Source organism: Oratosquilla oratoria, chromosome 16, assembly GCF_046742065.1.
Source record: "Oratosquilla oratoria isolate Oo_2021 chromosome 16, ASM4674206v1, whole genome shotgun sequence".
NCBI lineage: Eukaryota > Metazoa > Arthropoda > Malacostraca > Stomatopoda > Squillidae > Oratosquilla > Oratosquilla oratoria.
The window spans coordinates 57,396,135-57,421,422 of record NC_134792.1 but is presented as its reverse complement, the minus strand read 5'-3'; the positions used below and the strand labels follow the sequence as shown (position 1 = coordinate 57,421,422).

Below are 25,288 nucleotides of genomic sequence, written 5' to 3'. Positions count from 1 at the left end.
GCCAGTTCCCTATCCACCTCACTCTCCTCTTCACCCTGTTACGGAGTGTCTCGCGTGAATTTAATTTTAAATTTTGAATTTTTAATACTGCTTCAATCTTAATTTTATGGCCAAAAATTGTGATATTTCATAAAGTGGTGTGTGTAATTAAGGGGTTTTGTTTGTTACTTGTTATTGTAAATAAAACTTTAAAATTTAATCCTCTTTAAAAGAACCTGGAGACGAGCGGGATAGGGGTTTGGGGAACACAAGAAAAACAAATTTCATCAATTTAAATTTCATCATCTAAACTATTCCCTCCTCCCTACTGTCGTTTCATGACAGTAGGCGAACTTTTGCCATTCTTCATCAAAATTTTCTCCTTCCCGCTTCGCCACTCCGTAACAACCTCCACATTTCTTACCTTATCCATCTTCGTAATACCTAACATATTTCTAAAACATTTCATCTGGTGCCAGTATTTTAGGGTGTTTACCAACATCTCCACAAACCAGAGTTACACAGTATTCTTTTATATATAACTGGAGACTAATCTGAATTCAGGAAAAGAAGATTTGTCACTTTTAATCTAAACTCTTTCTTCGATCTGTTATCCATTCTTATGTCTCCTTTTCCATTTCAATATTTTTCCCAAAGATGTAATCGTTGGTTGTTGTCAAAAGGGTTGATTTGTGGTCATTGTTGTTGAAATGGGAATTAGAAAATAATAGTTTTGTTCTAAATAGACATATAAGGCTAGAAGTTAGATTTTTTTTACATAAATTGAGTATCTTTTCGCAAAGTCAACCAGCTTTTTCAGATTTACAGTAATTCTATTTTATCTAATTGTTCGTTTATTTTCTATTTATCTATTTTACTTTATCTATTTATTCATTTATAAATTGATTAGTTTATTTGTTTATTTATTCACTTATTCGTTTATACATTTATTTTTTACTTTTTATAACTTTTTCTGTTTACCTGTTATATTTACTAATTACTTAAGTTAAATATACATAGTTAATTAACTTATATATTTACCTATCTATTTATTAATTTATTTATGTTTATTATTTAGTATATCTACTAATCAAATGGTTTAGTTGAATGTATCTTATTTATTTATTTATCTATTTTTATCCGGGCTTGGCGTGGATCGATGAGCAAGCACATAAAACAGACGGAGGCCGCAAACGGCGCGTGAACTGGTTAGATCTGGTTAGATGGGATGGAGGGAGCATCTAGATAAATACAACAAACTAATACAACTAAATAGATACAACTGACTAAAGACAACTAAATAAGTACACACCTCAACTAAGTGAAATCACCAAATGCAACCATAAAAGGTTATACAAGAACAATCTCTTGTCATTCACGAGTGAGACAGACACACAGATAGACAGCTTGACTCATTTGCCGTCAATGGAGGTCAGTCGATATTTGATCCTGGTACTGAATGTGATCGCCTGTTGGTGACCAGAAATTAAAAGACACAAGAATTGGCCCTGTGCTTGTTAGCGTCAGTCGCTTACCCCTAATGCATTGCCTCCAATGCTCTTGATTCCGCAAAAGTTGAGTCTGAATTCTTCGAGGTTAGGAATAGCTGGAACGACGTCAGGGGTGACTTTGGTCACGTTGCATCCTTGTATCTCCAACACCTGTAGGGAGAGACAAAGAGAAAAAATAAGATAAATGCTTAGATACTCAAATTATTATAATGTGAGAAATAGTTGATGTGGTGGGTTTTGCGAGGTTGTATTACATGAGACATAAGGAGGAAAGTGAGATAGGAAAGAGAGCTGGCAGATGGGTAGATGAAAGAATACTGGGATGGTTTTGGCCCATGGAAAGAATAAGTGACGAAAGACTAGCAAATAATAATAATGATAATAATAATAATAATAATGATAATAATAGTAATAATAATAATGTGTGGAAGACAGAGGTGGATGAAGTGAACCTGAAGGGTAGACCAAGAATGAAAAGGATGGATGGGGTGAAGGGGGTTTGGAGTAAAAAGGAAATGTCTGTTGAGCAGTGAAGGGAGGAGGCAAGAGATAGGTGTGAGTGGAGAATAGTTGTGAATGGACTATAAATTGACATGACCCGAATGGATTTCTCCCCGTCTTCTCTATTTCCGCATAGGGGGGAGGAGGAGTGTCGCCTTTCAAATAAACCGGCTGGCCCTTGTGTGGATGTACTATGTCTTGCTACATTGCTTCTGAACCGGGCAGTGGGGAGGGGGTAGAGATGACCATAAGGAACTAAGATGAAAAGGAAATGCATGACGGTTGGTTTTGGGTGAGTGTATATTTGACTGGCTCCTTCCGACTTGATATAGGGAAGAAGTATATCGGTATGAAGATAGTATATAGATAGAAAATAAATTAAGACAAATTTTTAAGTTATGGTTATGGTGTAAACTTGTCATTTATATAGTATTACTGTAGTTATGGTTTGTATTGTTAATTTCATCGTAGTTCTTGTAGACTTGTTCGTTATTGCCATTACTATAATTATGGTTACTATTGTAATCGTTGTCGTTATTATCATAACCATTGATAGCATTCTCATAGTGTTCTAATACTGTTTTCAACTTTAATATTATTATTATTAGTAGTAGTAGTATCGTTGTTATTATTATTATTATTATTATTATTATTATTATTATTAAGAGAGGAAGAGGAGGCGAATCAAGTAGGGAAGAGGAGGCGAATCAAGTAGGGAAGAAAAGGTAAAAGGTACAGATGGAGAGATGATAATGGAAGAGATGGCAGTGAGGGGAAGATGGGCAGAATATTTTAGGGAGTTGCTGAATGTGAAGGAGGATAGGGAAGGAAAGATAGCTGCAGTGGGAAATGCGAAGAAAATGAGAGTGATGAGTGAGGAGAATGGAGGAGAAATAAGGAAGGATGAGGTGAAGGCAGTTGTAAAGATGATGAAAGCAGGTAAGGCACCTGGTCTGGATGGATGCCATGCAGAATGTCTGAAAAAGGGAGGTTCAGTGATGGTGGACTGGTTGGTGAGGTTATTTAATGTTTGCTGGAGAGAGGGTAGAGTACCGGAGGACTGGAGAAGTGCCTGTATAGTTCCTCTTTACAAGGGAAAAGGGGACAAGTGTGAATGTAGTAATTTCAGAGGGATTATCCTGTTGAGTGTAGTAGGGAAGGCTTATGGGAGGATCTTAATTGAGAGGATTAGGAGAGGAACAGAAGGAGTAATTGGTGAGGAACAGTGTGGATTTAGGACGGGTAGAGGTTGTGTAGATCAGATCTTTGTGGTAAGACAGATATGTGAGAAAGCTATAGGAAAGGGGAAGGATGTTTTTTGGGCTTTTATGGATCTGGAAAAGGCTTATGATAGGGTAGACAGAAAGGCACTGTGGGAGGTTATGCAGATTTATGGGATAGGAGGAAAGCTTTTGGGAGCTGTCAAGAGTTTTTATGAGAGTAGTAGAGCATGTGTTAGGATTAGAAATGGAGAGAGTGAGTGGTTTGGAGTAAAGGTGGGACTTCGTCAAGGATGCGTTATGTCGCCCTGGCTGTTCAACTTATACATGGATGGAGTGGTGCGAGAGGTGAATGCTAGGGTAGTGAGTCAGGGATTGGAGATGGTTAAAGAAAATGGAGAAAAGTGGGAGGTGAGCCAGCTGTTGTTTGCGGACGACACTGCGCTTGTGGCAGGGTCAGAGGAGGGATTGAGGAAGCTGGTGGCAGAGTTTGGGAGAGTATGTGATAGAAGAAAGCTAAAGATAAATGTGGGTAAAAGTAAGGTGATGAGATGTACAAGGGGTGAAAGTGGCAGTAGACTGGAAGTGAACATTAAGGGAGAGCGACTGGAGGAAGTGGATAGTTTTAGATACTTGGGTGCAAGTGTAGCAGGAAAAGGAGGAGTGAAGGTGGAGGTAGAATGTAGATTGAGAGAAGCGAGTAAATGCCTTGGTGGTTTAAAGAGTGTAATGAGGAATAGACATTTGGGAATGGATGCTAAGAGGAGACTGTATGAAGGAGTGATTGTGCCAACAGCGCTGTATGGGGCAGAAACGTGGAACATAAGAGAAGAAGAGAGAAGGAGTTTGAATGTGTTTGAGATGAGGTGTCTGAGAAGTATGGTGGGGGTTACTAGGCTGGATAGAGTGAGAAATGAGGAGGTGAGGAGGAGAACAGGGGTGAAAAAGGATTTGGGAGATAGGGTTGATGAAAGAATATTAGGATGGTTTGGACACATGGAAAGAATGAGTGAAGAAAGACTAGTAAAAGAGGTATGGAAGGCAGATGTGGAGGGAGTGAACATGAGGGGACGTCCTAGGATGAGGTGGATGGATGGGGTGAAGGGGGCTTTGGGGAAGAGGGGAATGTCTGTTGAGGAAGGAAGGGAGAGGACGGAAGACAGAGGTGAGTGGAGAATGGTTGTATATGGATGATGTTGTGACTGCATGAGGAGGAATGGGCGGGGGGTGGGGGTGGGGTAGTATGTGTGAGTAAATTTTGACGCAGCCCGAAGGGATTTCTCCCCGTCCTCGCCTTATATGCAAAGGGGGACGGAGAGGGGGGGTCGCCGATTAAATGAAGCGGCCTTGCTGTGGATGTGCTGTGTCTTGCGACACTGCTTCTGACCCAGGGCGGTGGGCAGGGTGCAGGGATGACCCGTCATCCAGGAGGTGCTCAGATGAGAGGAAGGGTGGGAGGGGTGTGGAGTGTATTTAGGGATGAAATGGGTGGGAGTGTTTTTATGCCTTTCCCTTTTTGGCTACCTCCCTTGGAAGGGGGAAAAAGCTTTGGTATATGTATGTATGTATGATTATTATTATTATTAATGTAGATTGAGAGAAGCGAGTAAATGCCTTGGTGGATTAAAGAGTGTAATGAGGAATAGACATTTGGGAATGGATGCGAAGAGGAGACTGTATGAAGGAGTGATTGTGCCAACAGCACTGTATGGGGCAGAAACGTGGAACATAAGAGAAGAAGAGAGAAGGAGTTTGAATGTGTTTGAGATGAGGTGTCTGAGAAGTATGGTGGGGGTTACTAGGCTAGATAGAGTGAGAAATGAGGAGGTGAGGAGGAGAACAGGGGTGAAAAAGGATTTGGGAGATAGGGTTGATGAAAGAGTATTAGGATGGTTTGGACACATGGAAAGAATGAGTGAAGAAAGACTAGTAAAAGAGGTATGGAAGGCAGATGTGGAGGGAGTGAACATGAGGGGACGTCCTAGGATGAGGTGGATGGATGGGGTGAAGGGGGCTTTGGGGAAGAGGGGAATGTCTGTTGAGGAAGGAAGGGAGAGGACGGAAGACAGAGGTGAGTGGAGAATGGTTGTATATGGATGATGTTGTGATTGCATGAGGAGGAATGGGTGGGGGGTGGGGTAGTATGTGTGAGTAAATTTTGACGCAGCCCGAAGGGATTTCTCCCCGTCCTCTCCTTATATGCAAGGGGGGACGGAGAGGGGGGGTCGCCGATTAAATGAAGCGGCCTTGCTGCGGATGTGCTGTGTCTTGCGACACTGCTTCTGACCCAGGGCGGTGGGCAGGGTGCAGGGATGACCCGTCATCCAGGAGGTGCTCAGATGAGAGGAAGGGTGGGAGGGGTGTGGAGTGTATTTAGGGATGAAATGGGTGGGAGTGTTTTTATGCCTTTCCCTTTTTGGCTACCTCCCTTGGAAGGGGGAAAAAGCCTTGGTATATGTATGTATGTATGTATTATTATTGTCGTTATTACTATTGATACTATTATTATTTTTATTGTTATTATCGCTATTATTATTTTTACTAGTATTATTCAATTATTATTTCCATCGCTATCAGTTTGTAGTAATAATTATAGTCAAGGTAATTCACAGTAGTAGAAGCGATAATAAGCTGATTAATAGCAATTTCCTTTTTGTCTACTATTTCTTAGTCTCCTAACTACTGCCCGGATCAGAGGCAATGCAGCGATATACACGTATAGCACATCCACACCTAGGCCACCCGCTTTATTCAAATGTATGCATTCTGCAAAGATTTTAAATTAGTGACAATGGGTTATTCTCTAATAAGTCTTTGCAAATTCAAAGTTAGATCAAATCAGTTCAGCTTAAGGTTAAAGTCACATTTAATGTTACAAGCTTAAATAACCAAGCATGAAAGCAGATTAGAAAACGGTGGCGATATTTGCAAGTTGGAGAGAAATTATTTTCACTAGAGTGGAGAAAACACTCAAAGTTATTCTAAACAGGATGTGGTTCTTTTCTGTGTTTTTTTTTCCGTTTCTTTACCAAAGAACTACTAGCGGCCATATATATTTTTATTATTATTATAAATATTATCATTATTATAATTATTATTATTATTATTGTTGTTGTTGTTATTGTTATTATTATTATTATTATTATTATTATTATTTCTACTTTTACTTCCGTTATTTGTAATTCATCTCATAATAAGGGGATATTAGTTTCGTATAAGGTGCTTGCATGAAGGTCGAGTTATGTCTTCGTATCCTACATCCGACATGAAATAAAGGATCGAACCCCAATCTATCCCACAAAAAGGAATCGAATCCTACATCCAAAAGTGATAAAAGATCCAACACCAATCTTTCCCACAAAAAAGAATACTGATGTATGTTCTCCCACGAACTACTCTTGTGGCGAGGATATTTGTTCCAAGCTTCATAAATTTAGAAATAGATAAAAAAGTCAGTGTTTGAAGAAAAGTAAACTATGAAAATTATGTTTACGATAATAATAATGAATATATTGATAACAAGAGTGATAGTGGTAACATACATACGTACATACATATATACATACATAAATACATACACACACACTGTGTGTAACTCGACATAAAGATGGCCTTGTATAAAGTAACCCACAAATGGCTTGTGTGAAAATTGGAGCATATTGGAGAACTAAGGATATATATATATATATATATATATATATATATATATATATATATATATATATATATATATATACGTATATATATCGTATATGTCATTATCATCATCGTCGTCGTCGTCGTCGTCGTCGTCGTCGTCGTCATCGTTGTCGTCCAATGCCAGGCGACATTGCGTCATTATCTGGGTAGAGTGGCCAACGGCGCTGGGTGCCACGTTCGCGGTCTCCGAGGAAGGAAAGATCATGGAGAGCATGATCAACGACGGACGAGACCAACGCTGCGAGACTTACACCGTCGCCCTCGAGGACCTGGGACGGCCTCGGCGCGGCGCCACCGACGCACCCAGGAAGTCTTCGGCGATCAGATTCAGCCACAGCACCTACTACAGATACGACCCGGAGGCGGCGATCGATCCTCAAGCGAAGAAGAACAAGAAGACTTCGGCAAGGAATCTCCTCAGGACTGTCGCAGACCAAGTGGAGCTCTTCCTCAAGAGGATCTTCGTGCCTTCCCGCGTTGGGTTCTACAGCCTCGAAGACAGTAGAACCGAGAGTGAACTGTCCCTGGGTGGCAGTTACAAGGAGGATATCACCCTGTGAACAGCGATACATACAGGAGTAGGCAACTGTTCAAGAGCAGGATTGTATGTGTCTGTAAGGGAATGAAGACATTCGAGTGAAATTCGGAAGTTGCCCGAGAACTTGTTCTTCGAGGGTTTAAGAATTCTTCAAAAAGAAGAGAAGTCTCCTGACGAGAACTTAGATTCCGTAGGAGACTTTTTTGTCTTCTTTACCACTTTCATTTCCGGAGGTTTCCCTCAGCTGAATAAAATAGCTTGGCGACATAAGAGAAACACACATATACATTATTTATAGAGTGTGTGTGTGTGTGTGTGTACATAGAGGGTTCTGCGGATGTCTACCTCAGGTCCGAGGTGCTCTGTGTGGACAAGACCAGGAGCATGAGAGGCCAGTCAGCCTGGAAGGCCTCTCCAGGTTACAAAAAATAAAAACACCCTACATATTTTTTTCTTCTTTTTTCGTTTTAATCATAACTTTACAAGATATTTGGAGAAAAAAAAGTGGGAGGACTTATAGAAGCAAGCAAAGACAATAACCTTATAATGCTGAAGGAAGTTGTGTCTTAACTTCTTGCAAACATTACTGAACTCATCATTCTCATCCAATGCAATTTTATTCAGTCTTGGGGAAAACTTTGAACATTTTTCTCAGACAACAAACTCAATATCTTATTCAACTTTATCATGTCGCAGGACGATTTTATTCAGCTGAGGGGAACCTGATGATGGAAACGAGGTGTCCCCGTTCTCGAGACTTCTTCGCGAGAAGAAGTTCGAGAACTTACAGCACGTTCTCGAGTTAGTTCGAGTTCTGCACAAGATCTGTTCTTCTTTCGATACAGTCTCCAGCCCTGCAAGAAATGGCGCTCTTTATTTCATAGAGTTTTTAATCCTGTTCAAAATGGCCATATAATGCCGCGCTCTTCAATAAACATCTGCTACGTTCTGCCTATAGGTCCCACTTGCAGTCAATTCGGCGTCGGCATCGTGTCCTTCAAGGCTGTAGAACCCCACGTGAGAGGGGACGAAGATCCTCTTGAGGAAGAGCTCCACTTGGTCCACAGCAGTCCTGAGGAGTTTCCTTGCCGAAGTCTTCTTGTTCTTCTTAGCCTGAGGATCGATGGCCTCCTCCGGGTTGTACCTGTAGTAGGTGCTGTGGCTGAACCTGATGGCTGAAGTTCCTTTGGAGACGTTGCCGGCGCCACGGCGAGGTCTGCCCAGGTCCTCGAGGGCGACGGTGTAGGTCTCGAAGCGCTGATCTTGTCGTCTGTTGATTATAGTCTCCACGATCTCTTCCTCCTCGGGTGGCAGCGATCGTGGCACCGAGGCTGACGTCCGCTCAACCCAGGTGACGACGCAGTGCCAGGGTACACGCGTGCCTCCTTGTGGCACAACGCAAACACGCCTGGCACAGTGCCACCTTGAACGACTGTCCTGGCTGATACCAATCGATTTTATTCACCTTGCTGGTGAGCTATCGTCGTTGAAGAGTTAATAACGACAATAAGTAGCAATATGTATACTAAAGTTAACACATGTTTAAACCTCTCCATCCTTACTGAGAGGTCTGACGTCAGCCAGAATAAAATAAGAAGCACCACAAGTACTCCGAAAGTGCCTAGGTGGCGTCGACGTTGAAGAGTTAATAACGACAATGTGTTTAAACCTCTCTATCCTCACTGAGAGGTCTGACGTCAGCCAGAATAAAAAAGAAAGGTGCCGATTTGTGTATAAATAAGCCTATTCTATCACTATTTGCCCAGCTCCACACACTCTTTCTACTTCTTTATTTGTGTGAAGAAGGCTTACAAAATTTAAATCATTATCTAAGCAAAATGGGACAAGGTAAGTACAATAACGAGGACACTACTTCGTAGTGTCATCTTGGTTTCATGTTCACCAGAACAAAGAGTACAACGTATGACATTGTGTCGAAGGTTTAACGGTTCATTTGTTCTTCATTCACAGCTGGAGGAAATCGTCCATTCGAAGCCGGGGGTGTAGTGGAATGTTAAATGTATGAGACAGAGTCCGTGGCCATATTGTGTTGAACTGTTCATTCAACAACTCGTGAGTCAGTGTAGGAGTGTAAGGTAGGGCTTGATGACCTTGGACGCTTGATGGCGCCCACAGGACACGACGCAGCTCCTGAGCATCCGGCCCAACAAATATTTAATCACCATTAACCAGGACTGGGCACGTGCTTGTCCGTCAATGCATTCCCGATTCTAATTTCCTCAGAGCGTTCCAAGTTACTGCGATTGTGTATATGTACACGTACGCAGTATTTATATGCAGATTTTTCGGTAACGCACTACCTGTCTGGCGGTAACGTGCCCAGCTCAGCCATTAACCCTTATGTTTAACATCGGGCCGCCAGATGATTTTATTCACTTGAAACAGGAAGACTATAGATGTCAAAGGTTTGTTATGACAAGTAGCAAGTGATTTGGTGGAACAAACGAGGATGGTGATCCTATTGGCAACTTCGGTATACGTGTTCATTGGTTGATTTACTTTTCACATTTCGCCATTTTCGAACGATTCGTCCGTCTGTCTGTCTCTCTCTCTAAGAAATGAAAATTTCGCATTTTAGAACTTGCAATTGATGTTGAAGAGATGGTTGAGAAGACCCCGAATATCCCCAGCGATTGTAAGGGCAATATACGATAGGCAGCCTCGATTTTTAATTCCAACCACACATTCGGCTAAGGTGCTGATGAGGAACCTACGCCACAAGGCGCTGAGTAGCCGCGTCCGAAGCCTTTACCTTTGCCATGTGTACGTGCTTTAGGGAATGTTGGCTAGGTAGAGGAGGTGACGTATAGTTACTGTTATACGGAAATCAGACAGAAGCGCGGGACTCGAACCCGGTACCAGGAGAAGGATGCGGCGCCACCTGGGCACTTTCGGAGTATTTGTGGTAGTGATGCAAAATAAAAAAAAATTTAATCGCAAGTTTAATTTTTTTTTTTTTTTTTTTTACACGTCCAAATTTGTTCAAATGCTAAATATCAAGTATATGAAAACAGCTGTAAGTACTTGATTCATCCCTCCACATATGCGTATCTACCTTATCCAAAGAGACATCAGACACAGTATAAAAATAAACAAGTAATTGGCCTTTTTAGTCAGGACTCAGATGCTGCAACAAGTGCAGATACTGTATATGGGCCAATATGGCTACCTTACAAAATTTACTATTATTATAATCTTCAAAGATTAAACACCCCAAATTTCCTTGTCGTGAATGATTCAACATACACATTTAATAGGATATACAATAAGGTATGCACAAATTAATCATGGTCTATGGGCCTGGAAAAAAACAACGAGAATATCCATGGTTTTGGTCGTTTTTTTTATAAAAACTTTTTTTTTTTATATAAAAAAAGCATGTTTTTGTAGTTGCATCTATAACTTGTGGTGCTTCTTATTTTATTCTGGCTGACGTCAGACCTCTCAGTAAGGATGGAGAGGTTGAAACACGTGTTAACTTAAGTATACATATTGCTACTTATTGTCGTTATTAACCCTTCAACGACGATAGCTCACCAGCAAGGTGAATAAAACCGATTGGCATCAGCCAGGACAGAGTCGTTAAAGGTGGCACTGTGCCAGGCGTGTTTGCGTTGTGCCACAAGGAGGCACGCGTGTGCCCTGGCACTGCGTCGTCACCTGGGTTGAGCGGACGTCAGCCTCGGTGCCATGATCAACAGACGACAAGACCAGCGCTTCGAGACCTACACCGTCGCCCTCGAGGACCTGGGCAGACCTCGCCGTGGCGCCGGCAACGTCTCCAGAGGAACTTCAGCCATCAGATTCAGCCACAGCACCTACTACAGGTACAACCCGGAGGAGGCCATCGATCCTCAGGCTAAGAAGAACAAGAAGACTTCGGCAAGGAAACTCCTCAGGACTGCTGTGGACCAAGTGGAGCTCTTCCTCAAGAGGATCTTCTTCCCCTCTCACGTGGGGTTCTACAGCCTTGAAGGACACGATGCCGACGCCGAATTGACTGCAAGTGGGACCTATAGGCAGAACGTAGATGTTTATTGAAGAGCGCGGCATCATATGGCCATTTTGAACAGGATAAAAAACTCTATGGAATAAAGAGCGCCATTTCTTACAAGGCTGGAGACTCTGTATCAAAAGTAGAACAGATCTTGTGCAGAACTCGAACTAACTCGAGAACCAGCTGTAAGTTCTCGCGAAGAAGTCTCGAGAACGGGGACATCTCGTTTCCCTCATCAGGTTCCCCTCAGGTGAATAAAATCGTCCTGCGACATGATAAAGTTGAATAAGATATTGAGTTTGTTGTCTGAGAAAAATGTTCAAAGTTTTCCCCGACTGAGTGAAATTGCATGGGATGAGAATGATGAGTTCAGTAATGTTTGCAAGAAGTTACGACACAACTTCCTTCAGCATTGTAAGGTCTTTGCTTGCTTCCATAAGTCCTCCCACTTTTTTTTTCCAAATATCTTGTAAAGCTATGATTTAAATGAAAAAAGAAAGAAAAAAACATATAGGATGTTTTTATTTTTTGTAACCTGGAGAGGCCTTCCAGGCTGACTGGCCTGTCATGCTCCTGGTCTTGTCCACACAGAGCACCTCGGACCTGAGGTAGACATCCGCAGAAACCTCTTTCTACACACACACCCACACACACACACACACACACACACACACACACACACACACACACACACACACACACACACACACACACACTATAAATAATGTATATATGTGTTTATCTTATGTCGCCAAGCTATTTTATTCAGCCGAGGGAAACCTCCAGAAATGAAAGAGATAAAGAAGACAAAAAAGACACCTGCGGAATCTTAAGGTCTCGTCAGGAGACTTTTCCTCTTCTTTTTTGAAGAATTATTAAACCCTCGAAGAACAAGTTCTCGGGCAACTTCCGAATTTCACTCGAGTGTCTTCATTCCCAAACAGACAGATACAATCCTAATCTTGAACAGTTGCATACTCCTTTATGTAGCGCTGTTCACAGGGTGATATCCTCCTTGTAACTGCCACCCAGAGACAGTTCACTCTCGGTTCCACTGTCTCCGAGGCTGTAGAACCCCACGCGGGAAGGCACGAAGATCCTCTTGAGGAAGAGCTCCACTTGGTCTGCGACAGTCCTGAGGAGATTCCTTGCCGAAGTCTTCTTGTTCTTCTTCGCCTGGGGGTCGATCGCCGCCTCCGGGTCGTATCTGTAGTAGGTGCTGTGGCTGAATCTGATCGCCGAAGACTTCCTGGGTGCGTCGGTGGCGCCGCGCCGAGGCCGTCCCAGGTCTTCGAGGGCCACGGTGTAAGTCTCGTAGCGTTGGTCTCGTCCGTCGTTGATCATGGTCTCCACGATCTCTCCTTCCTCGCGAGACATCGAGCGTGGCACCCAGTGCCGTTGGCCGCTCCACCCAGATGACGACGCAATGTCGCCTGGCACTAGACGACAATGATAATGATGATGACTACGACGACGACGATGATGATGATGATCATGATGATGATCATGACGATGATGATGAACAAACGACTACGGAACGTTAACATCTCTGTCCTCTGGAGAGATATCGCATCCCTTACACATGGGGCGCTTAATTCCGTACTCTTTGACGAACTTCGCCAACAGGTTTAATGCTCCCATGAATCAGATCCCGACGGTACTCGAGGCCCTTGATTGGCCAGAATAAAATCTCTGGAGTGCGCCAAAGGTGCTATATTTTAATTCATACACGCCGTATTGCGGTGCTAATTCTAGGATCACACTGGGCACATTTCCTTCAACTTGTTGGACTCGTGTTGGACTCATGATCACGTGTTGGATTCGTGATCGACAGCTATTTCCCTCCCGGAAGAGACCTCAGAGCTCGTATGACCGATCTATGGGTAATGCTGTGACCTTACACGCACACACACACCCAACTCCCCGCCCACGAGAGTTGGAGTAACGACTCGAAGCGCAGCGATACTGAAATTATTTTTCAGCCCTGGGCAGGATTCGAACCCGGACCGCGGTAGTGACAGTCGGGGACTCTACCAACTGCGCCACCGGATGCGTTTATGTTTGTGTCTGTGTTTATACATCGTTTTGTGTATGGTCGTTTGCAGGTGCATGTGCATTTACTGTGGTGAATACACGAATATTCTCACAGAAGAATCCCGTAGAAAATGCTGGGAAGCCCCATAGCCAAAATCCAGTGTTTATTTTTCGTGCACTTCCTCAGGTAGCCGTTTCCCCTCTTCCATACCCTTCCCAAGACTTGAAGGCCCAATGCATTTTTCTTCGTACCCATGTTTCAGGCAGGGATTTCCCCTCGTATCCCCTTTGTCACTTGACTCAATTTCCGTTTTTCTCCCCTCACTCCTTATCCCTCTTCCTCCTCCTCCTCTTCCTCTTCCTCTCTCCCGTCTTCTTCCCCCTCTTCTTCCTTCCACCTGTTTCCCTTATCTCTTATCTTCCCTGCCAACTCTCGCCTCTCTCCTGCCTTGTCCTATCTCCCCAGTCCACTAGTATCATTCTTCCCCTCTTCCAAGTCCCCTCTTCCCTTTCCCCTTTCCCCTCTCCTGTCCCTTCTCATTTCACGTAAACCAACGCTCACCTCTCGCCTATCCCCTCTCTCATTTTCCATTTTTCTATCTCTCATAAGACCCTTTTCCACTCTTCCATTCCCACCCGCCTTTCCTTTTATCTTGGGATGTCAGTGAATATCATTATCGAATATTACCGAAATGCAAAACAGACACTTCTCACTAAAGACTGCATCTTCCAAACGGGGAACGTCAAGTATGTATGTGTATGTATTTATTTGTGTGTGTGTGTGTGCATGTGTATTTATGTATGTGTGTACATGTGTACGTGTGTGTATTTACTTAATTAGGTGTGGAAGGCAGTAGTGGAGGAGGTGAATTTGAGGGGACGATTGAGGATGAGATGGATGGATGGGAGTGAAAGGGGAATGTCAAGAGGGGAATGTCTGTTGAGCAAGGAAGGGAGGAGGCAGGAGATGGGGAGTGGCTGTGCATAGATGATATTGTTATGCAATGAAGGGAGGGGTGGGTAGGCGGAGCTTATGTGTGAAAGATATTTTGACGCAGCCAGAAGGGATTTCTCCCCGTATTCTCTTGTTCTTCATGAGAGTACGGAGAGGGGCGAGGGGTCGCCGATGTAGATGTGCTGTGTCTTGCCGCATTGCTTCTGATCAAGGGCAGTGGGCAGGATACAGGTATGACCCGTCATCCATGAGGAGCTAAGATGAGAGGGAGCAATGGGTGGTGGAGGGGAGTGGAGTGGGTGAAGAACGTAACCACATGAAAAGGTTTTGGTATATAGATAGACTAGGAATAAACTTGGAAGAATACTAATGCCATCCACCTTCACCTCCATCGCCCCTGTATTCGTTCTTCGATTCATTTCTCGAAGTCCTCCCGGTCTCTCTTGGCCATGACCACTTCTATTACACTCCCGCAACGTTCTTTGCCACAAATCACACGTTGCCCCCGAGACCAACGTTACATTTCTTTCCCTCTCTGTTTATCTCTCTCTCGCTTCCTTTCTCTCTCTCTTTCTCTCTCATATATTTTTTTTCTTAGGCTGTTTTCTTTGGTCACAATCAAAAGTATCATGTACCCTGTAATATATTCCCAAATAAGAGCTTTCAAATTGTATGTGTATATATATATATATATATATATATATATATATATATATATATATATATATATATATATATGTATATATATATATATATACATACATATGTATACATATACATGTATATACACATATGCATATTTGATTTTTCATATGTGTAAGGGTTTAGTGAAAATTATGTCAGATGGTGGTTCTTGGTGGAATAAAAAGAAAGTCATACATCACCAAAACAAAAGGTCGGTGTATTACCTTGAGTTTCTTGAGCGGTCCAAAGGCATCTACTGGCAGACCATCGGTTTTATAAGCATTCCTGAGATGCAAATGCGTCAAAGTGTCCTTGAGGGGCACGAAGACCTCCTTGTCAATTTTGACCAGAGGCACCTCTTCGATGATGAGCCTGTAGATCAATGCATACTTAAAGACATCCCCAAAGAGCTCCTTTATGTTGACTTTGTACAAGTGGAGTTCCTCAATGGGAAGCCTGACGTTGGCCAGGCCGATGGCCAGGGAGGCCAAGTTGGTGTTTTCGCAAGCAACATAGATGCCCTTTTCGCCTCCCCCTGTGCACGTGCAAGGGAAGAAGTGGTCGGTTGTCTTCGGACATTTGAAACCATCGCTGTTTTGGCCTTGCGCTGAGGCAGCCAGAAGGAACCCAGTCACCACAGAAAAGATCAGATGTTGCGTCATCTTGGTAGTTAATTGAGGAGCGGGGTTAGAACGAGAATAGCTCACAGATTGATTGGTGAGAGTGTTTCAAGATAATGCCATCATAAAATAGGTATTCGCATCATGTAAACCACTGGGTCACTTCAACACTGCACACGACTGGAAAACGTCCCCCTTCCACGGTTGGCGGGAAACTAACTTGAGGATCTGGAGGGACCCAGATCGTGTGACGTGTGGGAAGAGGAGAAAGTTATTTTCTTGCCAGACGTCGCCATATGTTTTATTTCGACATATGATTTAACCTCGTTCTGAAGAGCACCAGAATTTTTAAAAGCAAAACAAAAATAGGGAAGAACTTGAAGGTAGTCAGACGTCATGAGATATAAATGAATTGGCAGAAACCAACATATTCAAAAGTAGCTGCCAACCGTCTTCTTCGTCGAAAGTGACAACGGAGTTTGTGATCTTTACTGAAAACGCGTTAAAGTCGCCCATGTATTCCTAATGATGAATGGCATATGGGATCACGATTTTAAGGAAAAATACTTTAGAGAATCAAAATTACAAAATAGATAAAGTCTGTATGGTAACATGTATATAATACGATTTCACTTTCTTTCAATTGTCTCGAAAACCTGCTTATCGTTACAGAGAAATATGTACGTATATCTAAAAGGTGCATAAACTTGTATGTAATATATATATATATATATATATATATATATATATATATATATATATATATATATATAAATATATATATATATATATATGTGTGTGTGTGTGTGTGTGTGTATGTATATCTATATCTATGTATATCTATATATATATATATATATATATATATATATATGTGTGTGTGTGTGTGTATGTGTGTAGATATAGATAGATATGTTGTTTGACGTTATGACAAAAATCTCCACCGCTGGAACTTCAACCCTTGCATGAGAGACTGCTTCTTACAAATCCAGGACGATACCATTACGCCACCCTTGACCATACAAAATAGAACGACCTAGAACACAAGCTGCTTATTCTACCGATGGGACTGCATGACGTAGTCTATTCTAATTCCATCGAGTCTTTATTCAGGCGAACCATCCGACAAGTTGTGTGTCGTTATGATAAAAAGAGACAGGCTTATAAGAAATATAAGTGCTCGGGTGCATCTCATGACTATGAAAGTTATGTATCAATAGAGAGATTTAAAAAAGACAATAAAAAAGAAAACGACAGTACGAAATGAATATCGCTGATAAATCCAAAGAGAATCCCAAAGAATTCTATAGTTACATTAGAGATAAAAAGGTTGTTAGGAATCACATTGGTCCAGTATTATCTGCTGACGGTCAACTTGAATATTCAAATGAAGGAATGTGTAATATTTTGAACAATTATTTCAGCTCGGTATTCGTAAACGAAAAGTGAACTCCAAACTGAAACCTGTGAAAAGTCTAGGGTAAACTTACTACGGTAAATATAACAAAAGAAAAAAATTAAAAGGTGTACAGAGAAACTCAAAGTTAATAAAACACCAGGAACTGACGATTGGCATCCAAGAATCTTAAAGGAAATGAAAAATGAGATTGTTGTTCCATTAGAAATTATTTTCAAGAAATCCATCATATCCGGAGATGTCCCAAGAGAATGGAAGCTAGCTAACGTTACTCCCATATTCAAAAAAAGGTGACAAAAAGAAACCAAATAACCATAGGCCTATAAGTTTGACTTCGATCGTAGGAAAAATAATGGAAACTATCATCAAAGATGCTATCGAACATCATTTAGAAAGTAACCATTTGATAAATAGCCAGCATGGTTTCAGACGGAAACGTTCTTGCGTGACTAACTTACTCGAATTCTACAACACAGTTATCTCGAATTATGACAAAAGAAACAATATAGATTTAATATATCTAGACTTTGCAAAAGCTTTTGATACCGTCCCACACGAAAGACTACTTACTAAATTAGCTTTACACGGAATAAGTGGTAGCCTATTAAGTTGGACTAGTAATTGGTTGAATGATCGAAAACAGAGAGTTGTTTTAAATGGAAAAACTTCTAGATGGAAAGATGTTACAAGTGGAGTTCCTCAGGGTTCCATTCTTGGGCCACTTCTATTCATAGTATATATAAATGATATAGACCATGGACTAAAATCTACTGTTTCCAAATTTGCTGATGATACAAAATTGTGCGGAATGGCAAATGATCATTTAAACCAATTAGATATTCAAGAAGATTTAGATAAATTACAGCAATGGTCTGAAAAGTGGCTAATGAAATTTAACACAAGTAAATGCAAGGTAATGCACATAGGTAAAAATAACAGTAAGTACGATTACAAGTTATTTGGAAATTCGTTAACAAAAGTGAATAGTGAAAAAGATCTCGGCGTAATTATCAGTAACGATCTCAAATCACCCAAGCAGTGTATTTCAGCCTCTGAGAAAGCAAATAAGATTCTAGGACTGATTGCGTGATCTTTTGACTTCAAAAGTCCATCACTCGTTAACAAGCTATATAAATCGTTAGTTCGTCCACATTTGGAATATGCTGTTTCCGTATGGTCACCGAATCTCATTAAAGACATTGACAGACTGGAAAAAGTACAACGGCGAGCCACAAAACTAATTCCAAATATCAAAAATAAATCATACGAAAATCGACTAAAACATATGAATCTGTTTTCCCTAAAAAAAAGTGTAGACTCAGAGATGACTTGATACAGATCTTTAAAATTATAAAGGGAATTGACAACATCAAAAGTGACAAAATTTTCACATTGAATGAGAATCAGACAAGAAACAATGGTCTCAAACTTTCCGGAAATACATTAAATTTGGAAGTGGGTAGAAACAACATCGCCAACTGTGTAGTTAATGAATGGAATAAACTTCCTGCACAGGTAGTGCAATGTAGCTAAGTTCGAAGCTTTAAAAATAATTTAGATAAACACCTAAGCAAGATGCTGTAATGATTATAATTTATCTTATACTATTTGTTTTTGTTTTGTTATTTGTCTGATTCTCATTTATTATTAGTTATTTGTCAATTTATTATTATTTACTATTTACTGTTTGTTTATTATTTAACTATACCTATGCATTTATTTATGTATTTTATTTGTTATTTACATTATAGTTTTTATTTATTAATTTTTTTTTCGCATCCGACATAGATATGGACCAAAAGGTCTACTGTCGGCATGCTCCGCCTTTGTAATACTTTGTTTTGTTTGTAAATGGGTTAATAAGTTTCACTGGTGGGACTCGAACCCTTGCGTGAGCGGCTGCTTCTTACAATGGAATGGTATCGTCCTTGCTTTGAAAGAAGTAGTCGTTCACACACACACACACACACACACACTTTCAACGAACGGACGGCTTGAAGAACGTTCTGAAGAAAAGTGAAGATTGTGGATCCCAACGCAAAGAGAAGTGCCTTTTTGTATTTGCAGGGTGGGGGAAATTGCTCGTGGGGTAGTGGGAAAGTAAGGAAAGAGGAGAGGGGGAGGGATTGCTGGGGAAATGGAAGGTAATGAGGAGGTGGAGGAAATGGCCCTGACGGGCCGCCGTAAGGTAGACAAACGACCCCAAGACGAGTTGGATGATGACGACATGTCTAATAGGAATGTGAAGATTAGAGGTATAGATAGGAGCAATATAGCAGAAAGTGATGAGAATATTTTCAAGGGATTTAAAGAGAGTGGGGGGGACACAAACCCCCCCCCCCGACTGACAAGACTAGAGAAGAAGGTTGATAAGGTGATCGAGGACTTGGAGAGTAGGTTAGGTCATATGAACACCATTTTACAAAGGGTTGAAAGATTGGAAGAACTGGAAAAGGCGAATAAAAACTTAACTGATGAAATAGAAGACCTAAAAAGACAGTTAAGAGAGGTAAAGGTGGAGAATGAGGAATTGAAGAAGAATAGTAAAGAAAACAGAGAAACGATAGCTAAAGAAAGTAAAAATTGGAAGAAAACCCAAGAAGGAAATAAGATTTCATTCACTGACATAGTCAAACAGCAATTGAAAGAACATACTGAAGACTCAGTTATTAAAGTGATGAGACAAAAGGAGAATATAGTAAGGGATTTAGCAGACAAGAAGAAATGTATAATTATATTAGGAATGGAAGAGAAACACAACACAGATAGAACCACAAGATTCAAAGAGGAAAATGAAAAAGTAAGCCAATTACTAGAATCAGTTCAGGAAGATGAACCAGAAATTATGAAACAAATCGAAGAGAAATTTAGACTCGGAAAGTATAGCACAGACAAGACCAGACCAATTAAGATTAAATTCAAGTCACAAACAACGGCAGAGAATATCTTATCCAAAACAGGGAAACTAGCAACAAGTGAACAATACAAAAAGATATGGATAAAAAGAGAAATGAATAAAGAGGAAAGAGAGGAAGAAAAGCAGAAAAGACTGGAAGCTAAGGCAAAAAAACGAGAACAGAACGGAGTCAGAGAAAGAGAGATTCTATTGGAGAGTAGTGAACATGAAACTAAGGAAGTTCGACATACAAAAGAAAAACATAAGGGAAACAGAGAACACAATGGAAGTGGCAGAAAACTAAGAGTGTCTTACACAAATATAGATGGATTAATAACAGGATTGAATGAGCTGAATGATTATTTGAAAGAAAAAGAACCGGACATAATGGGAATTGTAGAAACAAAATTAAAAGGCCCACTACCACCCAACAGTGTAGGACATGATGCATACAATTATTGGATTAGAAACAGAGAGAAAAAGCAAGGGGGTGGAGTTATGTTCCTGACTAAGAAGGATATAAACGTGAAAGGTGTCATATATGGAAAGAATACAGTAGAGATGATAATGATAGAAGTGGAAGACAGAGATAAGAAGAGCAGAAAATTTGTGATAAATTATGTGCCTCCGAAAACAGCCTCATGGGAGGAGAGTGAATATAAAAGTATGTTAGAGGACACAAAGATAGCATTAACTAAAATAATGGAAGACGGAGGAAGAATAGTTATGATGGGCGACTTTAATTGCAAAGAAATCTGCTGGGAAGAAATGACAGTAAAGAGTGGTGATGACTCATGGGGAAATGCTCTACTTGAGATGATTACTGACCATTCAATGACACAATGGATACAAGAGAACACTAGGTATAGAAATGAAGAAGAACCATCGAGGCTAGACTTAATAATTACATCTGAACCTAGAATAGTGGACAAGATTGAATATAAAACACCAATAGGTAAAAGTGACCACATATTGATTGAACTGGAACTTAATGAAGAAAAATATATGAAAAGAAATGAACAATATAGAAAAGGAAGAATGATGTATGAAAAAACAAACTTTGATAAAATAAGAGAATTCTTCCAACAAGAAAACTGGGAAGAAATATACAAAGAAGAAACAACAGTGGAAGAGAAATGGAATATTTTGACAAAAATTTACAAAAAAGGAGTGGAAAAGTATGTCCCAAGACAAAAACAAGAAAAAGAATATGTAAAATGCTGGTACAACAAAAGTTGTAGGGAGTTAAAAGACAAAAGAGACAAAGCCTGGACCAGATGGAAAAAAGACAGAAGACCTGAAAAATGGAAAATATATACTGGTTATAGAAATGAATATGTACAAAAGTGCAGAGAGGAAAAAAGAAAATATGAAAAAGATGTTATAGAAAAGTGTAAAGATCAACCAAAACTATTCTACAGATTTGTAAACAATAAACTGAAAAACAAACAAGACTTGGAGAAATTGAGACAAGGAGGAGTTGAATACACTGAGGAAATGGAAATGGCAGAAATTATGAACAAACATTTTAAATCAGTGTTTACAAGGGAAAATATACAACCTGAAGAGATTGAGTGGAAAGAAAAAGTCCCCCCTATGGAAGAAATAGAAGTAACAAAGAATGAAATATTGACACACTTGGGTAATTTTGATGTCAGAAAATCGCATGGGCCAGATGAAATAGCAAACTGGATTCTGAAAGAATGTAGGAATGAACTGGCAGACAAAATACATAGCATAATAAGCAGTTCCTTAAAAGAAGGAAAAGTTCCAGAAGATTGGAAAAAAGCAAATATAGTACCTATATATAAAGGAGGAAATAAAGAAGAACCTACCAACTATAGACCAGTCTCTCTAACAAGTACAATAGCAAAAATTTGTGAAAGAATTATCAAAAGTAGATGGGTAAAATACTTGGAAAAAAACAACGTACTAAATCCAAGGCAATTTGGATTCAGACAAGGACGGTCATGCGTCACCAATTTAATATGTTTCTATTCAAGGCTAATAGATATAATACAAGAAAGAGATGGATGGGCTGATTATGTATTTCTAGACCTAAAAAAAGCTTTTGACAAAGTACCACATAAGAAGTTGCTTTAGAAATTAGAATATGAAGGAGGAATACAAGGTAAATTGCTAAATTGGATGGAAGACTTTTTGCAAGAAAGAAAAATGAGAGTAGTGATAAGAGATCAGCACTCAAAATGGAATGAAGTAATAAGCGGTGTCCCGCAGGGAACAGTTCTGGCCCCAATAATGTTTGCTATATATATTAATGATATGGATGAAGGAATTGAAAGCTATATGAGCTTCTTTGCAGATGATGCAAAACTACTGAAAAGAGTGAAAACTGAAGAAGATTGTGAATCACTACAGAGAGATCTAAATAAAGTACAGGAATGGAGTAGGAAGTAGGAGATGGAGTTCAATACAAAAAAGTGTAGTATAATGGAATTTGGAAAAAGCAAAAACAGAATAACAGGATCATATAATTTGGGAGAAGAAGGAATAAAAAAAGTAGAAAATGAGAAGGACCTGGGAGTCATTGTTATGAATAATATGTCACCTGAGAAACATATAAATAAGATTTTTGGAGAAACTTATAATTTAATAAGAACAATCAAAGTGGCATTTACATACCTGGATGAAGAAATGGTGAGGAAAATCCTAATCACCCTGATAAGACCAAGATTGGAATATACAGCAACGATATGGTCACCAAGTACAAAAAAATGTATAAAAAAACTTGAAAGAATACAAAGAGCAATCACAAAACTGGGACCAACACTCTCAAAACTATCATATGAAGAGAGACTACAAAAACTTAATCTACAGACACTAGAGCAAAGAAGAGAGAGAGGAGATTTGATAGCTATTTACAGAATCATGAAAGGCATAGAAATTACTGATAGAGAGAATCTGATAAAATGGGATGACAGAAATACAAGAGGACACGGAAAGAAAATAAAAAAAGACAGCTATAGAAGAGATTTGAAAAAGAACAGCTTTCCTCACAGAGTAATAGACAGTTGGAACAAGTTAGATGAGAAAGTGGTGTGTGCAAAAACAATACATGAATTTAAAAATAGTTTAGATAAAATGAGATATGAAGACGGGACCCCACGAGCATAGCTCCCCTTCCCGTAAAATACAACTAGGTAAATACAACTAGGTAAATACATATATATATATATTTTGCAGTAATTCACAAGGCACACGTGAAAATAATATGCAGAAAAAAACACTGGGAAATAAGAAGCTTAGTCCGAACGTTTTCGTCTATTTAAGACATTATCAAGGAATACACAGTTACAGAGACAAAGGTGGATATATATACATAAAGTAAAAGACAAGCTAGGAACATGGGAAGTACACACAAGATGCATCACAATCAGGTAGAGCCGATGTTTACATATACGGACGTTTGGTCCATGACGTTACGTCACCCCCGCTTAGTAGCACTTGGAGAAGTTCTTACAATTTTATCAATAACAAAATCATCAATTTTAAATAATCCTAAACTTAAATTGATATTATGGCCAAAGGTTTGTTTAATATGACGGGATTCGATGATGTTTCTTTCTAATAAGGATCTACAAGAAATTATTACATTCGAATTATCCCAGTCAATAGGATGATTGTGGTCTCTTACATGGACAAAAAGGCCACTGGAACTTTGCCCACTCCTTACGTTCGGACTAAGCTTCTTATTTCCCAGTGGTTTTTTCTGCATATATATATATATATATGTATGTGTATATATATATATGTATATATATATATATATATATATATATATATATATATGTATTATTTATATATATATATAAATATGTATGTATGTATGTATATATGTGTGTGTGTGTATGTATGTAATAGAACCTGTGTTAGAATTAAAAATGTAGAAAGCGAGTGCTTTGAGGTAGAGTTAGGATTGCGCCAAGGTCATGTCGCCATGGTTGTTCAATATGAAAATGGATGGCGTGGTGCGGAAAGTAGTTGCAAGGGTAATGGGCAGGGGATTGGAGATAGTTAAAGAAAATGGAGAAAAATGGGAGGTAAGCCAGTTGTTTGCTGACGACACTGCGCTTGTGGCAAGGTCAGTGGGGGATTAAGGAAGTTAGTAACCGAGTTTAGGAAAGTATGCGAGAGGATAAAGTTGAGGGTAAATGCGGGTAAAAGTAAGGTGATGAGATGTACAAGGGGAGATGATGGCAGCAATTTGGAAGTGAGTATTAAGGGAGAGAGGCTGGAGGAAGTGTATATTTTTAGGCACTTGGGGTTGCATGTGGAAGGAAAGGGAGGGATAGAGGTTGAGGTAGATTGTAGAATGAGAGAAGTTAGTGCCTTGGGGGATTAAAAAGTGTAATGAGAAATAGACATTTGGGAATAGATTCTAAGAGGAAATTGTATAAAAGGGTGACCGTGCCGACAACATTGTATGGGGCAAAGACATGAAACATACGAGAGGAAGAATTTAAAAGTATTTGAGATGAAATGTCTGAGAAGTATGGTAGAGGTTATAAGGTTGGATAGAATGAGAAACTGGAGGTGAGGAGGAGGGCGGAGATGAGAGATGGGGTTGATGAAAGAGTATTGGGATGGTTTGGACACTTGGGAAGCATGAGTGAAGAAAGATTAGTAAAAGAAATGTGGAAGGCAGAGGTGGATGGAGCGAACATGAGGGGGCGACCGAGGACAAGATAGATGGATGGGGTGAAAGGGGCTCTGAGCAAGAGGGTATGCCTGTTGAGGAAAGAACAGAGAAGGCAGAAAATAGGGGTGAGTGGAGAATGGCTGTGTGTGGATGGTACAGTGATGCATGGAAAGGAGTGGATGAGGGATAGGGGGCTGGGTTAGAGAGTGGTTATGTATAAGTTATAGTTTCACGCAACCAGACGGGATTTCACCCCGTCTTCAATGTTTCTGCATGAGGGGACGGAGAGGGGGGCTTACTGATTAAATGAAGCGGCCTTGCTGTGGATGTGCTATGTCTTGCTGCATTGCTTCTGACCCAGGGCGATGGGTGAGATGCAGGGATGACCCGTCATCCAGGGGGAGCCAAGAAAAGAGGGAGGGAGTAGTGGTGAATGGGATTGGAATAGGTGGGGATGAAATGGGTGGGAGAGGAGTTATGCCGTTTGACTTTGGCTACCTCCCTTGTAAGGGTGAAAAAGCCCTTGGTATATGTATGTATGTATGTATACCAAGGG

The 25,288-nt window shown here is 40.3% G+C and overlaps 1 protein-coding gene across 1 annotated transcript in view; it reads right to left on the bottom strand.

The window, feature by feature from the left end:
• Positions 1–16,424, bottom strand: part of LOC143034042 (uncharacterized) — a 36,327-nt gene extending 19,903 nt beyond the window's left edge. The window contains exons 1-2 of the mRNA XM_076199910.1: positions 15,364–16,424; positions 1,515–1,640 (exon numbers count right to left, since the gene is read on the bottom strand). Coding sequence (XP_076056025.1) covers positions 1,515–1,640; positions 15,364–15,801 — 564 coding nt within the window. The 5' untranslated portion in view covers positions 15,802–16,424. The remainder of the gene's footprint in view (positions 1–1,514; positions 1,641–15,363) is intronic.
• Positions 16,425–25,288: the final 8,864 nt, after the last annotated feature.